This window comes from Zalophus californianus, chromosome 1, assembly GCF_009762305.2.
Source record: "Zalophus californianus isolate mZalCal1 chromosome 1, mZalCal1.pri.v2, whole genome shotgun sequence".
Lineage (NCBI taxonomy): Eukaryota > Metazoa > Chordata > Mammalia > Carnivora > Otariidae > Zalophus > Zalophus californianus.
The window spans coordinates 126,569,269-126,585,894 of NC_045595.1; the positions used below are offsets into that span (position 1 = coordinate 126,569,269).

At 36.9% G+C, this 16,626-nt stretch overlaps 1 protein-coding gene across 6 annotated transcripts in view; it reads left to right on the forward strand.

Moving 5' to 3' along the window:
- The window catches only part of NAALADL2 (N-acetylated alpha-linked acidic dipeptidase like 2), a 1,313,911-nt gene that overhangs the window by 378,155 nt on the left and 919,130 nt on the right, over window positions 1-16,626 (forward strand). For 2 of the 6 annotated variants that reach the window (XM_027587308.2, XM_027587313.2), the window contains exon 1: window positions 4,362-4,481. The exons of the other annotated variants lie outside the window; for them this stretch is intronic. In XM_027587308.2, coding sequence (XP_027443109.2) covers window positions 4,439-4,481 — 43 coding nt within the window. In that variant the 5' untranslated portion in view covers window positions 4,362-4,438. Of the gene's footprint in view, window positions 1-4,361; window positions 4,482-16,626 lie in introns of those variants that run through there. 6 annotated transcript variants of the gene reach the window in all.

Sequence of the window (16,626 nt, forward strand, 5' to 3'; positions counted from 1 at the left end):
TTTTCCCGCTACCTCCCAGTTTCACTCACTGAGCCCTTGAGCAAACTGATAAAAGAGATTAATGAGAGAGAGAGGGAGGGAGAGAGAAAAACAGTTGTAATTATGTAGATTTGCATGGGAATCTCTCAAGAAAATGAGACTGAAGGAGCCAGATGTTTGAGGTTTATACCATCTTAGGCTAAACAATGGAAAGGGGTTTGAGGCTTCTGGAGATGGGAGGCAAGTTATGGAGAAAAGGGAAGAAAATGTATAGTAAGGAAGGGTTTTTTCTCAAGGGGTAAGAGTTGTCTCCAGGACTAGTTCTGTTCCTGTTACGGAGTAACTTTTACAACTGGAAATTTCCTTTATACATGTAACTTTTCTTTACAAAAGAAGAAATTTATACTCTATTTTGAGGCAGTGAGGGGAGGTAAAGAACTTTTTCCTATGTCCGCTGGTTCTCAAGGCCCTTTAGGTCAAAATAATCCAGGGTGCCTGAGTGGCTCAGTTGGTTAAGCATCTGACTCTTGATTTTATTTTATTTTATATATTTTTTAAGATTTATTTACTTATTTGACGGAGAGAGACACAGCGAGAGAGGGAACACAAGCAGGGGGAGTGGGAGAGGGAGAAGCAGGCTTCCCGTCGATCAGGGAGCCTGCTGTGGGGCTTGATCCCCAGGACCCTGAGATCATGACCCGAGCTGAAGGCAGACACTTAACGACTGAGCCACCCAGGCACCCCTGACTCTTGATTTTAGCTCAGGTCATGATCTCAGGGTCAGGAGATCCAATCCTGCGTGGGGCTCCATGCTGGGCATGGAGCCTGCTTAAGATTCTCTCTCTCCCTCTCTCTCTCTCTAAAAGAAATAAAATCCATATGCCAATGAGACGTATTTTGGGGTGGTATATTTTGGTACTCTTTAAGCACCTCTACCTAATTCTTGAAACTGCAATCACAAAAATTCATTCTGGTTGCTGAACATGGAATTTCCTCCTCATAGTAGCTTCTAGGATTACAGTTTTGAGTTCCAATCCTTTTCTTAATTTGTGGATATTTATGGTTTTGATTAAATTATTTGTTCCCCTACTGCTATACTTTTCATTGAGAAGTACCAGGTCTGTGTAATTATTAAATGTGTAACATTTTACATACCCAGGGCTCCATGCTTTATAAGACAGTGCCAACATTCAGAATTTTGAATAACCACTTCATAATTTTTTTCAAATTTTCACAGGTATCTTCCCTTGAAAAACAGAACAACATAATCACTTTAATAACTTGCCCATAACAAGTTTAAACTTTAACATTGTTTTCTTCCTCTTATTTAATTTCTATGTAGAACCCTCAAACTGAGTGATAAAGGATAACATTTATAACCTTCTGTGGCTGCTCTCTCCTTGAGGTTTGCTTTAGAAATAGAATGGCAGAAATACAGAAAGCTAATAGGGTTGTAAATATTGTTTTCTCTTAAGTCATCTAAGTTGTTTTAAAAACGTGCTGGTTAATTTTTACAGCACTGTCTCAGAATGCACATGGAGGATACAGTCACTCTCATAGAGTTTCTTTCCAATATTCCAAAAATCTTGGTAATTTTATAATTAGTGTTCCTTACACCATTCAATAAGGGTATTTTGGCTAATGCTACCAGTGTTAGTTTTTGGGGGGGTGTGTGTGTGTTAAACTAATGCATTCACTATATATATTTTTTCTCTTTATTTATCTTTGATTCCTTTTTTTGAAAATTCTCATAAATGTCCTCATCTCTTTTATCCTTCTAGCTCTTCATTATTTACTCTTGCAGATAAACCTAACTAGTTCTCCTCACTTCTTTTCACTTTTGAAAGTTACTTGGCATTTTTCCCCTCCTGGAATATCTTTCATCATCATCTTTGCTAATCTATGTCCGTCTTTTCTTTGAGATCCTTTAATTCACCCTTTGTGATGATGGTAATTTTATTCATCTTTATTAAAAGTGTTGAAGCCATAATATGTGGCAGGAACTGTGCTACCTTGCCAGTTTCAGGGATATAGTGGTGGGCACAGAAGAGGTTTCTCACACAACAGCTCACAAGGACAGAAATAAGTGGTACATACCACACAGTGTGATAAGAGCCATGGTGAAAGGAAAAGTTCCAAGTTGTTAAGAGGCATCTGGAGCATATAGAGGCAGCCTCAACCATGATTAGGTTCAAGAAGAATTCCTGCATATGAATTAGACAAAGAGAAAGTAATGAAGGAAGAATTTCCTAGGCATATGAGGTGCACAAGAGAGAGAGTGAATAACTGAGTGCATGGCAATTTATAAGCGTTGAAGTTATTTCAGTATAACTGAATGTATATTTATGTGACTTTCTGGGCAATGACAAGCCCTTTTGGGGTTTCTGGTATTTTTATGTTTTTCCTCTGCTCAAAAATAGGACTTCTCTATTCTACTTTCTTTGTAACTTCACACATTCCATAATTCAGCTGGTAGATAATGGGTGTCTTAGTTTGGTTATTGACTAATTTTAGGTGCCTGGGACCAGTATGTAAATACATTTCCAAGCTGTCATAATGAGGGAGGATTGATATGTGTGTTTCTCCTGTTAGGGAGGAAGTCCGAACGTGATGATTATAGTGTTTTATTGGCAAACATTCAATTTCAGGTTCCATTTGATAAAGTATGTAGCACAGTATGTATGTTACATTATGCAACTGTACCAGGCAAAGACTATTGTGGAACAAACCACAACTTGGATTTTAAATCAGAGGTTTTCGTATTTGTAATGAGAGAATGGGGCTGAGTAAATGTTCCAGATCAATTTATAGATGAAGAAACTGAGACCCAGAGACGTAATGAAAGAGAGAACTGTAAATTAACTGTGATGAGGATTTTTTAAAAAAGATTTATTTAAGAGAGAGCGAGCACGAGTGCGTGCATGCAGTGGGCAGGGGCAGAGGGAGAGGGAGAGAGAAACTCAAGCAGAATCCGAGCCGAGTGCAGAGCCTGATTCAGGGCTTGATCTCACGACCCTGAGATCATGACCTGAGCCGAAACCAAGAGTTGGTCACTTAACTGTGCCATCCAGGTGCCCCAGTGATGGGAATTTTTTTATGTCCCATTTGTTTTCATTTCTAATATTTTTGAGAATAACTATTCTAGTTGTTTACCTTTTCTGTTTATGTAACATATAATCAATTTTTTTCATTAATGAGTTAGCAAACATGGTATACAGATTCCTTCCAAATTGAAAATTAAAGAACCATTAAAGGAGAAGGTGTTTAAACCTTGGGTTTTTTTTTTTTAACCAGTTTTAACCAGAACAAAACTAAAATTTAAGGAATTCTAGAGGGAGGAAATAGAGATTGTTTTTTATTCTGAATATCTTATGGGAGACAGAGTTTAAATAAATTGATTTATTTTTGTGATCTACTTCCTCTCTCACTTTTACAAATGAGTAAAGATAAATCTCCAATTTGTTGCTTTTCTTTGCTAGAGATTATTTTTGTTTGAAGCACAATAGTTTATATTAATAATCGTTATGTTCCTAGTAAAAAGGCAATGCAAATATCAGTATCCTTTTACAAATGAGGACCTTGAGGCATTCTGAAATCGGATTGGATCATTTGTCTAAGATCTCTTGATTAATAAGTCGGACAAGTGACGTAAGGACATAGTGACATCAGTGCTCTTCTTGGGCATTCTTTGCACTTGTCAGAGGGAGGAAGGGCAAGAGGAGGGAAAGAAGAAAGAAGATGAACGGAAAAAGAAGAGGAGGGGTGGAGGAAAAATGCTGCCAATGTATTTATCATCTGCCATTCGTAATGTTTAGCACATACGTGATTGCTTTAAATCTTCATAAAAACCTTCTGAAATATAGATATCATCCCCATTTTATGGTTGAGGAAACTGAGACTTGGAGAAGGAATAGCCCTCACTTACAGTTCCACAGCTAGTACTGGAGGGACTCCAAAGACTCTTTCCAGCACTTCACAAAACTGATTCCCATGGTGTTCCTTAGGTCTCTGTATTTTTTTTATTTAATGAACATTGCAAAATTCACTTTAAATTTTTATTTCTATAAGAGAAGCAGATTGGGAACACTAAAAATCAAATAAAACTCTGGCTCTGCACCATGGTGTGTTGGTAGTATTGACACTCGGGGAAAATGTAAATACGCTTTAGACTAAAGTGAAAGTAGAGAATTAAAAGTTAATATCAAAACTGAAACAAAGCCACATTTTGTGAAACACACATTAATAGCAGTACGTTGGATCAAAGGATGTGATCTCATTCCACAGCAAAACAGGTCCTGCCAGCCCAGGTAATTCAGGAAGCAGAATGGTAATGATTCACAGAAGAGAGCAGGTAGTATACTGTTACAGTACCACGGTAGGAAGTCAGAAGGTCACAAAGCTTGCAAGGTAACTGACACAATTTGAAACTGCTTGGCCCCCTTTAAAAAGAAATAATAAAATGGGAGAGAATGAAGCAAGTTTACCTAACACATCTTTGCAAGGTAAGTACCAACAGTCTCTGAAGTGTTTCCAATCAGAAATTTAAGCAGTTTCTATTACAGAGTGTGTGTGTGTGTGGGGGGTAGCGCATGAGCGCTTGCAGGTGCGCCTGCATGTGCCCCTACCGAGGTTTAAGGTGTGCTTTGAGGTTGAGGAAAGGATGTGGGGGTTTTTCTCATTTCAAAAGAAACTGGCTGTCTCTCAGGCTTAAGAACTCAACCAACACAGAAACCCAAATCTGGTGGAGAGTGGGGAAAGCCTAATCTTTATTCTCCAATGTAATGCTGGAGAAATGGTGTGACCAACTTGTAGTGCAGATCTTTTCCAACATTGACAGAATCCTGGTTTTTGTCTCTACTTATGGAATTTTTATTTGGCATTAAGTTTTGCCATATCTGGGGTTTACCCAGCTAAGTGTCCTTGTATTAATATATTAATACAATCATTTTTTTTTAAAGGTAGAAAACAGGATCTCAGAGGAGAGCAAAGCAGTTGGGGAGGGGGTTTATTTTACAGGTCTTACTTAATCAGTCAGATACCTTTGTCCTTTGAAGGGATTGGCTTTGTTGACATTGGCTTGACTAGGCTTCTACGGGTAGGCTTGTTGATAGAAACAATAAAGGTTGCTCACACATTTCACTTTTTTGAGTGAGAAAACTTCCTTCTTAAAAAAAATACAAAACTGACATAATGCTTATTTGTTGCTATGATTTCTAGTAGTCTGGTATCTTATGAATTATTTGTCACCTTTCAAGAGACATTTTGATCAAGATATTTTTTAATCGACTGCTAATGACATTTTCATTTAATTATGTTCTTGTGATGCTACCACCAAGAAAATCTCCAGACCACCCAGTTTTCTATTTAGTGCATATAATCGAACATGTAACTACATCTGTGAAATATAATATACATGAGAATAACATTAAGATGATCATAGACATGACAGGTCATAAAGTGTCCATTTTCTAAAGTTAAATTATCTTCCAGAATTCACTAAACCTGCTTAAGAATCCCAGAATCTTGTTTTATTTTTGTATGTTTCCCAAAAACGTTTTGTTAAATACTGCATAAAATGCTATTATCAGGGCGCCTGGGTGGCTCAGTGGGTTAAGCATCTGCCTTTGGCTCAGGTCATGATCTCAGGGTCCTGGGATCGAGCCCCACATAAGACTCCCTACTCAGTGAGGAGCCTGCTTCTCCCTCTCCCTCTGCTCATCCCCTCCTGCTCGTGCTCACCCTTTCTCTCTCTCTCACTCTCAAATAAATAAATAAAATCTTAAAAAAAATAAGTAAAATGCTATTATCAAGCACTTTTAAAGATTAGTAAAAAGGCATTTAGCACATTCTATTGAGGAAAAACAAGCTAAAAGACTTATTTAGCTTATGAAATTCATTTATATGTGTTTTATGGAGAAAATAATATGTATATGATTATAACATATACTTTGTTTCTATAATGTCTTTCCTTGGAAAAGTATATAGGAATTATTTAGGTTGTTAATATTGTTCATATAACAGTGACTTTGTATAAAATATATATAATTATTTGGCAACCACCTGAATAGCCTGTTGTAGACTATGGGGGCACATCACCAGTGTCTGTGTTCAGAGGTTTTAATAAACTGAGGAATAACCAGGCCTCGTCTCTCTTTGTGTCAGGATCATGGGTAATATTTACTTCTTATTTTACAGTCCTAGAATGTGTATAGACTCTATTTTGTTTTGTTTTTCCCTTTTCTCTGGCAGTTTTATGTATGTTATGTTTCTGGTAATATATTCCACTGTAAAAGGGTGACTACATATATACATGCATATACACACACATACACTTACTTTCAGAATTAATAATTAGTATATAGAAGAAAAAAGCATGAAGTTTTAAACAAGAGCTATAGTGAATAATTTGAATGTTATGGTTTGAGTTAGAAAATCATGTGCTATATCCATAAACCTTCTGTAACTGAGGGATGCTTGTGAGCTCAGCTCTATCTCAAGGGGTTTTCCCTTGTGAGTTCTGTGAAAACTTTTCAATGAGGACTGTATTTTTCTACCTGAGTTGAAATGTACCCTTGGTGGGTCTACAAATAGTTCAGATCCATCTTCTTGGAATATTGCAGTGCTTCCATTCCAGTTGTATTTGCCTTAAAATTATTAAGTGAAGTTAGTAATCAGGAGAGAGCTAATGATAAGTGAGGGTACTTCAGTTGTTGGCTTTAAACTATTCCTGGATTTTTTTTTTTTTAATAATAAAGGAAAGTACCGTGGGGATAATTTGCAGCTTTGTGTGTGTGGAGGTAAGATATATGGTAAATTTAACATCTTAGAAAACAAATCAGAATATCTTCTGGAATCATTTATGGAATGCTCTAACATTATTTTGTTTTCTGTGCAATACCCTGTCCTAAATCTCAGATTGAGTTTAAAAATCATTGAAATAAATGAAAAAGGTATTTTGAAATGTTTAATTTTGCTTTTGACTTAGCAGTATTTATAAAAAGATTCTGAAGTTCTCTAAAATAATACTAATTATTATCAACTCACCTTACAAATAAGCATGCTCTAACAGATATGACTGTATTCAAATACTTTGTTTTATACATTAAACATATGGATGACTTAAATTTTTTGGTTATGAAGATAATCAGTGATAGCAGATTATCATTAGAACTCTATCATGTGCTTTGAATAGTGGTTTTCTAACGCCATGTGTCTAGATTGTGACCATGTCTGGTCACAGCTTGGAGGGCTAGCCGTAGACATTGTCAAAAGAGTGCTATTTCCTGTAGGTTTTATACCCAGGAAGCCAGTTAAGAGTACCCTGGTTAGTGGAGCCTATAAGCTATCAGCAACTATGGTGTTGGGAACCTATTTTTTCCCAAATGAAAGTGAAGTTGTTCCAAGGTTATCTTCAGCTACATGGGAACAGATCTCAATTATCTTTTCAAACATAAAAAGCAATCTCTTCCTTTCAGTCCTAGTGAAAAGTAACTCTACAGAGAATAATGTAAAGATTTATATGAGAGGGCTCATAGTAGTCTCAGGATTCATAAAATAGAATTATCTAGGACAGGATAAAATGCTGGATTTCTTTTTTCTTATTTTTGAAAATATAAATAATATAGCAATAGGAATGGGGGCAAATGCTTTCTGAGCATTGTATTTGCTAAGAAAAGGAAGTGACATTTCCTTGCACAATCCCTGCAAACTCACATGTACCACTGAGTAGCACCTGGTCAGTCTGTGATAGCAGTGAAAGGCCGGGACTGAAACAACAGGAGGATGGCAACTTCCTTCCAGGCAAGCAGCATCCTGGAAAATTCCTTAGGTTAAGATTTTTCCAGAGGCTACCCTTGGGCGTAAAAGGGCCCCTTACCTGTATTGCCTGTCAGGGAGGACATGCATTTTCTATTCCAAGATTCTTAGTAACAGGCAGAGTAGACCCTAGCAGGGATTGTAAGAAAGGGAAAGAAGGTGTCACTATCCAGTTATGTCCCTCATCCCCTGAGCTCCTCCTACCTCAGCAACTCAGTCCACATGAGCCTTTTCCATTTTATTTTCCTCCTTTTCTTCCTTGGTCAAAGCATTTCCAAAGCCACCTGCCTCTTTGGAAAGGATATGGTATACAAATTCATCTTGGGAATGATTTCAGTAAAAGGTGTCTCTGAGTTCAATGCTGAGACAACCTTGAGAGTGGTTTCTTTGAGTGGGGGTCTCCTGTGGACTGCTCAACACACCTTTGTCACTCAGGCCATCTACTTACAGCTGCTCAGGTGTTTTTGAGTATCTTCTAATTATAGCTCCCCTTCCTACTCCAGTTCTTAGTTTTCTAGATCTAGGAAACCCCTTCTCTACAGTCTACAAAAGACTAGAGCTCAGGGGGAAAAATGTCTCAAAGTACAGAAGAGTTGGCTAGACCCTGTGGTATCCAAGGCCAGTTCTAGAGAGCAGTCAGCAGAGAAGAGAGGAGTTTTCAACAGCCCACTGAAGGAGAATTTGGCTGTCAAAGTTAGGGGAGAAAAACTCTATAGAATCTTAACATTTTCAAGGTATGAGGGAGCTTAAAAAGCTTCAAGTCCGATATTTTTACTTTGTAGAGTAGCAAATAGATCCTATGAAGGTAAGAAAATTACCCTTGGTTTCTCAGAAGCAGGTGCCAGAACTCAGATCTCCACCCTAGCTGCCCAGAGCCTGTAATTTCATAAAGGAATTTGGCACATTACATTCTGGAGGCATTTACTTTCCTATTTCAAAAGGGAAAACCAGGCTTATGAATGCTTTCAATATTGACATCTTTTAGTTTCTATAGTTATGGCCTGGAAAGGATTGTCCAGTATTCAGTCAGGCTATTATGGGACTGGTCCATCCAGGCTTGGGATTTTTCTTGACTCCATAAAAGTTACGTTGGCTTTTAAGACATTTACTTGACTTTCATCATAGCCAAGAGGAGTCAGCTTGAAAGTCCAGACACACATGCATTGAATGCATCATGTTTCTCATGATAAAGCCTTTTTTTTTTTTTTTTAAGAAATTATACTTATTCTGCTGGGCTATGAAAAGAAGAAAAAAATCTAGGCAGGAAGGTGCCTTAGTGTCTGTGCTTCTAAATTGCGGCCCCAGGGCAGCAGTACTGTATATACCCCAACCTGTCATACTGGTTTGGTGTGCATGTTTACTTTCTGTGGTGGAAAAAGTATCTCTGCATTCATCATCGTAAACCATGCCTGTGAGTGCCTTGAAATCTTTCTAAAGCCCCAAAGAGGACTAACCAGTTTATGACTCTTCCTTCCCAGCCTATAGAACTTTAACAGCATTTTTAAGTAGGAGAAATGCAAGAAGCTCTTGTTGAACGTATCCATGTACCAGGAGGAAGGCTTCCACTGGCTCCAATTGATAGGTTGGAAAACTTGAAGACCTGAGACATTTTGGAGTTGAAATTTACATATTAAGGGTTTTGGAGTTGGAACTTCCAGAAGTTCTGCTGAAGAGACCTTATTATCTAAGGATAAATTTGAGCACATTGGGAGCAAGTAAAATTGCAGAAAATGTCAAGGCATGAAATCCCAGGTGAGTCTGACCTGAATGGGTTAGGGAAAGGTGCCTGTGAAGATGGCTGGGGATTTTCCCCAGATATCAGACAGAGAATCCCTGGAGTAGGCAATGAGACTAGGAGATAAACTCCGAAATAATGTGTAAGAAATAGTTAGGGAAAGCAGCATAACTGAGCTCAGGGCCTCTTTTTCTTGTCTTTCTAAAAGGAAATAGGATCTTTACCTTACTAGAAGTAAAACGGCAAGCAATGTACTTGAACGGAACATGAGATAAAGGTGCTTAAAAACATGGTACTCACTTAAAACCTGCTGCTGGGGGAGAGGCCAATTCTCAAACACTTTGAAATTTAGAGTTTGTTCATAGACTTTTGAATGTTCTGAAAAGCACAGTTTAATCCCCTTTGGTTTAAATGATATTTTACAGCACTGAAATTGTTTTAAAGGGAAACATTTTAAGTTTCAATTAAAGTCACTATAAAATCTTGAAAGAAGGTGATACATACCTACAGGATGACTTGATTGTTAAACATTATTATTAATAATGCAATTAAAATTTTTTCCATACATTTAAAAGGTTGGATCTGTCTTTGCATCTGTTTCCTTTCCTTAAAGAAATAAAAGAGTACAGGTAATGATCTGATGATTGTGCATGTATAAACACCTTATAATTATTATATTGTATGCCTATTCTCTAGTTTTGGAAAGAGTTTAAACAAATTTAGCTAATCGAGTAGGACATCAAGCCAACCTTTCTTTTTTTTTCTTTTTTTTTTTGTATCACAGTTTTTGCGGGGAGGATTAACCAAGCACATACTTGACTTATTATTGTAAGGTATTATACTTGCTACATAAGTGAAGAAAAAAATGGGTGACTGACAAGATTGCAAAGACAGTGTGATTAGGGTGAAAACCCTTAAAAGCGTATTGAGCTTCAGTTTGATCCCTTGAGCTTCTTATCTCTCCTCAGGAAAAGTATGTGTAAATAGTTTTATTTGCCAGGGCTATTTTGTTGCTTTGTTGATAGATCTTTAACCATCTCCATAATTGAACACTTTGGGGGGTGCATTAAAAAATGCCTTTATAATTAATTTACATACAATTCACCTGTTCTCTTTACCCCTGGTCACTGTAATGCAAGATGTGTATTGTATACCAAAAAAAAAAAAAAAAAAAAAGTGACTTAGAGGATAGTACAAAATCCTATCTACTAAAAAAGCCCCAAAGAGAAGTATTTTGAAAAGTAAACTACTGAACTTAATGCAATTCATATAAACATGCAAAAGTTGTGCATGTACACCTGTTAAGCAACACAGTCAACTTTGCTGTGTGACTTCAGACCTTGGTAAATGATTCATTTTTGAGAACTGACTAAACTCTTGAAACCATTCCATCTCTGTGATTCTTTTGTCTTCTCAAAAATATGTCCCCCCCCCCTTTTTTTTAAGATTTTATTTATTTGAGAGGAGAGAGAGAGAGAAGGAGCCGACTGGGGTGGGCAGAGGGAGAAGCAGACTCCCTGCCAAACAGGGAGCCCGATGTGGGACTTGATCATGACCTAAGCCAAAGGCAGATGCTTAACCAACTGAGTCACCCAGGTGCCCCCAAAATGAGTTCCTGTGAAAACAAGATGTGAGAAGCAGAGAGAGCTGAAGGGTCACTATGCTATATTTTCCTCTTTGTTTATGGACATTTAATGCAATCATAGACAAGTCCTATCTTCCCTTAAACTACTAATAAATCTTAAAAAAAAAATTCTTCATCACATCAACATTTTTTGGTGGTCAATTTCAGAGGTGGAAAAATATACGTTGCCACAAAAGGAGAAAGTTGCTTCTTGCCAATTCTTGGTATTGTTATAACCACAGACAGTATCTAAGAATTTATAGGGAAACCTAGGAATTTATGGAGAGTTTCATAGAGGAGAAATGATGTAAACTGGCTCTGGTAGGTTTGGGAAAGTAGAATAAGTGGCCAGAAGGAAGAAAGTCTTCCCTGGCAAAATAAACAGCAGAGACAAGGCATAGAGATTCTATCTATCCATTTATTTGCATGCTTTGTTCTCCTCTTATTGAAAAACAAAATGATTGGGCGCCTGGGTGGCTCAGTTGGTTAAGCGACTGCCTTCGGCTCAGGTCATGATCCTGGAGTCCCGGGATCGAGTCCCGCATCGGGCTCCCTGCTCGGCGGGGAGTCTGCTTCTCCCTCTGACCTTCTTACCTCTTGTGCTTTCTATCTCTCATTCTCTCTCTCTCTGAAATAAATAAATAAAATTAAAAAAAAAAGAAAAACAAAATGATTTTCCCAAAATTAATACTTTGAAATAGGGTATAAATAAGTAAACATAATAAAAAATAGGTTAAAATAACAGTTAAAATGTTGTACATAAAATATGCACCAGAATATTCTAAACAGCTACCAAACCGGTCACAAATTTGTTTTTAAGCTAGTTCTAGCAGGCAAGAGAAAGTAAGAAATTGGTTTTAAGATTTATGCTGTTCAAATGATATAAAAAATGTTTCAGTTTTTCAAGGGATGCATAGAGATGGTGACAGAAATCAGAATAATTTCTATAGATGGCAGGGTCAGCCCTAGCTAGGCTATTTCTCAGTATTAGGCCAATACTGAGAAATAAAGCTAAGAGTTACAGAGCCAAAGAAAATGGTATTATTTAACTCATCTTGGAATCTTGCGACGGATGATTCTCTTTTGAGCTCCTTAAGCTGTTCCACTACCCTATCAGACATTTGTCAGAAAAAAATTTATACAGAAAATATTTCAAACCTGTAATAAAAATCTGAAAATAAAAAGAAAGGAAAAGAAAACAAAAGAATAAGAAATAGACTTCATATCTAAATGTTTACATGATTAAAATATTAACATTATTAAAATTTCAGAATATAAAAACTCATTTTGGAAATTAAGCTGCTGTATATATTTTATAAGCATATGGTATTACTCAAGTGTCTCTCCTGAAGTTTTTACTGTATTTTATATAGATGTTTTATGTTTATTTTGGTTAACTGTAGGGTTCTGTACATTCACTTGGCCGATTTGGTTGGGGGTTGGGGAGTAGGTGTGCAGGGACGGAGAATAAGAATAGAGAAGAGCACATTGGTATTGATAATATGTATGCTGCATTATAAATCCTCCTTAGAAACTTTAGGACTTCAGGCGCACTAAGGTAATGATATTACCTTAAGTTTCTATTTTTGATATGGATAAATAGGCATTTGGGTGAAAAAAAGAAAATAATAATAATGGTTTTATTCTTAACCCCCAGTTCTCATCAGTTTTAGGTTCATATTTCATATTCTTTTCAGTTTACCATTTGCCTTCTGTGGATTTCTTTTAGACATTATATTTCTTCTTGATTAGAAAACTTGTAATATTTATATTTCTAAGAATTAGTAATTACCCAATTATATTTATCAAAATACTTTTATGTGACTTGATAACATCATCCACAATAACATTGGTACTTAGTTAATAGAATGTTCTGGAAAGGTAGTCTTCACATGAAATTTGCATTTACTTATGTTGGTTCGATAGTAAATAATTTGTCTTTATAATCACATACATATAAAGGGGGAAGAACTAGAATTTATTGGGAACTAAGTCAAAGCAGAAATTCGCTAAGCTTATTTGAATCTCACACTTTCGGCCTTTCTTTCACCAACAAACACACCAAACTGAGATCTCCAACACCTGTCTGCCTATGGTTTCTTTTTGTCATTCAGTTGTCAGATCAAATATCATCTCAGTGATACCTTCTCTAGTCTTTCAAACTAGAGCAGCTATTCTATCTTAATATCTAAGTTTAATTCTTTTAATAGCTCACTATGAGCCTTTTTTGGGGGTATTTTTGTGTATTGCCTATATCCTGGCAATAAAATGTTCTGTGTCTGAGATGAAAAGACCATGGCTGACTTGTTTATTTCTGTATTTCTAGTGCCTAGAACCACACTAACATAGTATATTTTCAATAAGTTTAATATGCTCAGAAAAGCAAACATAAAATTCATACTATTATTCCTGTGTGTCTATGCAATTTACATTTATTCTAACATGAAAATTAGTTGAGCATAAAGTAGCAGTCACTTAATATGGTAAATACAAAATGAAATAAAACAAGAAGTCTTAACTAAAAAAAAAGCCAAATAAAAAGTCTTAAAATGGAAAGAAACATTTTTCTAGAAGAATAATAGTTGACATCGAGACTATTCTAGGAGATTGGGAGCAGTGTGTTTTCATTTAAAATTAGAGAATTTGTTCGTTCTTATTTCCTCTAGTTCTGTAACTTCTGTGGGGGTTAGCTAGATGAGCTCTGAAAGAGTTTAAGTTGTGCTGATAGAGGAAAACCTGTCTTAAGTGTATACTTGTGCCAAGAGTGTTCCAAGTGTTCAATATATTTAAGTTTCATAACCACCCAATGAGGAATATAGACTCAAATCCAAATAATTATATGACTATGAGAGCTGCTCTCCTCAATTTCAAATTCATCTTCATTATTGCCCCTCATCACATAGTAATTCAAAACTTAGTTTATGTAATCTATTTGAATAAAATAGATTGGAGTGATACTTGAGGTTAAATTGGTGTTCACTTGTATTGAGTGCAACAGAAGGAATAGCTTGTGAAAACTAGATTTCTGACTTAGGTAACAGAGAAAATAGTCCTGTTAGCTGATTTAGGGGATGCAGGATGGGGAACAGTTTAGGAAGAGAAATAGGAGAGTGTTTTAAAGAAAATGATTTTAAACTATAAGTGTTATACAGTGATGAAAATTTCCTTACTTAAATTGCAAAAAAGGATGCTAGGCCTTGGGAGAGAGGACTAGGATGGAATTAAAGAGCTGGAAATTACTGAAACTGAAGTCCTACATGCCACTGTGGGTGGGTGAGATTATACAAAGATAGAGGTTAAAGGAAGACAGGAAGACTGGTGACCGAAAACACTAACGTCTGAAATGTGAGCAGAAATGAAAGAAATGGAGATGGGGTGATAGGAAAAAGAGAAGATACAGATGACAGCATTTGCAGGGTGGTGCAGAGTGGGGATTTCTCTAGAACAGAGTGAAAAAGATCAAACATCAGAATAGCCAAATACGTAGGATCTGGTGATTCAAAAACAGCATTAAGGTAGAGCATGAGGAAGAAACAATTTGAACATTATCAAGAATGAAATGGAAGGCAAAGACAAACTTGTAAAGTCAGGCTGTAGGAACTGTTCAATGATTGTGCTGTGAGAAACGGCCATAGCTGGAGAGGGGAAGACAGAAGAACGAACGAAGGTAGTTCCATCACCACAGTGCTATGAGTAGATATAATTTTCACTTTTCACAAATGAGGAAGCAGTGTCAGGGAAGAAGGTGAAGGGTGTGTCTGATGAGAATGAGGACTTCGTCTCATTAGAGTAACTTTATTTTTTTTCTTTTTTTTTGGTTAAAAATTTTATTTGAGAGAGAGAAAGCTAGAGACAGAGTAAGAGTGGAGGGGGAGGGGCAGAGGGAGAGGGAAAAGCAGACTCCCTGCTGAGCCGGGAGCCTGACCATGTGGGGCTCGATCCCAGTACCCTGAGATCGTGACCTGAGTCACCCAGGTATCCCTATTTATTTTTTTTCTTTATCGTTAGAGTAACTTTAAAGAGCAAGAGGGCAACTTTCTATAAGAAAGAATAGGAAGAGTGATTATAATGACAGATTCAGAGTTATAGAGCAGAGTGGGTGATGGAGCTTATACCAAATGGACTGCATCTTTGCAGTTAAGGACGAGTTCATCCAGCCAAGAGTTAGGGTGGGGCTACATGTGGGGTGTTGATTCCAGGAAAGAAAAATTAAAGGTTTGGCCTGAAGCAGCCTCAGAGAAGTTAGGTGATAGTGCCTGTGCATATGGGAAAGCAATAGGAAAAAAGAAAATGCTGGCCAATTAATAAGCCAGTTTTCATGGAGACGAGTGTGTGTGTGTGTGTGTGTGTGTGTGTGTGTGTGTGTGTGTTATTAGCTTGACTGCGGAGTTAGAGATTGTTATTCTGGAAGATTTACACTTTAACATGTAGCACCACCCACTAAGTCTACTCCAGCTAGTTATCTTCAGAGTGCATGCCCCTGGACTATAGTGGGAGCACATTTTTTTATAAAATCATCCAATTTTTGAAAAATAATGGAACACCTGGTTTCACTGCCAATAAGCTTTTATAGTGCTATCTTCTCATCTATGTAACATTTGAAAAGTGCCCATATATAACATTGGCCATATAGCATAAATATGACAGACCTATGAGACATTGGGATGATAGAGACCCACTTCCATTTGGCTCTGTTTAAAGATTTTTTTTTAAAGATTTTATTTATTTATTTGAGAGAGAGAGAATGGGAGATAGAAAGCACGAGAGGGAAGAGGGTCAGGGGAGAAGCAGACTCCCTGCTGAGCAGGGAGCCCGATGTGGGACTCGATCCCGGGACTCCAGGATCATGACCTGAGCCGAAGGCAGTCACTTAACCAACTGAGCCACCCAGGCGCCCCCATTTGGCTCTGTTTAAAGAAATCAAAATAAGGTTGGATCAGTTTTTATCTGCTCAAAATTTTGAGACCCTTGGACAGTGATTCATAATAGAGCTTGTATGGTTATGTTATTTTCATTGATAATAATTAAAAGGGAAAGTAATAAAATTGGACATATAGTTAATACCAGTGAGAGACAAAGCTACGATTTAAATCTGGTATATATCTGACTTCATTGTTTCTTAATCACTACATTTCCCGGGTGTACCATTTGAAAAGAGCTACCTTTAAAACAACAACAACAAAAACAAGCAAAAACAAAAACACAGGACTGCCCAAAGAGTGTTTCAAATAGTTGCCATTTATATCCATATACAAAAATTAGTGACTGTTAATTTTTCTTACTTGAAAGAATATTTTATTCCCAGTCCATTCTATAGCTGATATATCTGCTTTCTATAGATACTGTATTTTACACCAACTCACTTAACCTCATGTATATAAATAGTGTTTCCTGTTTGGGTACATCCTGACTCCTCTTGTCCTCCCTACCCACACATCCTTATGATATTTTCATCCTACCTCCATCCCTGGGA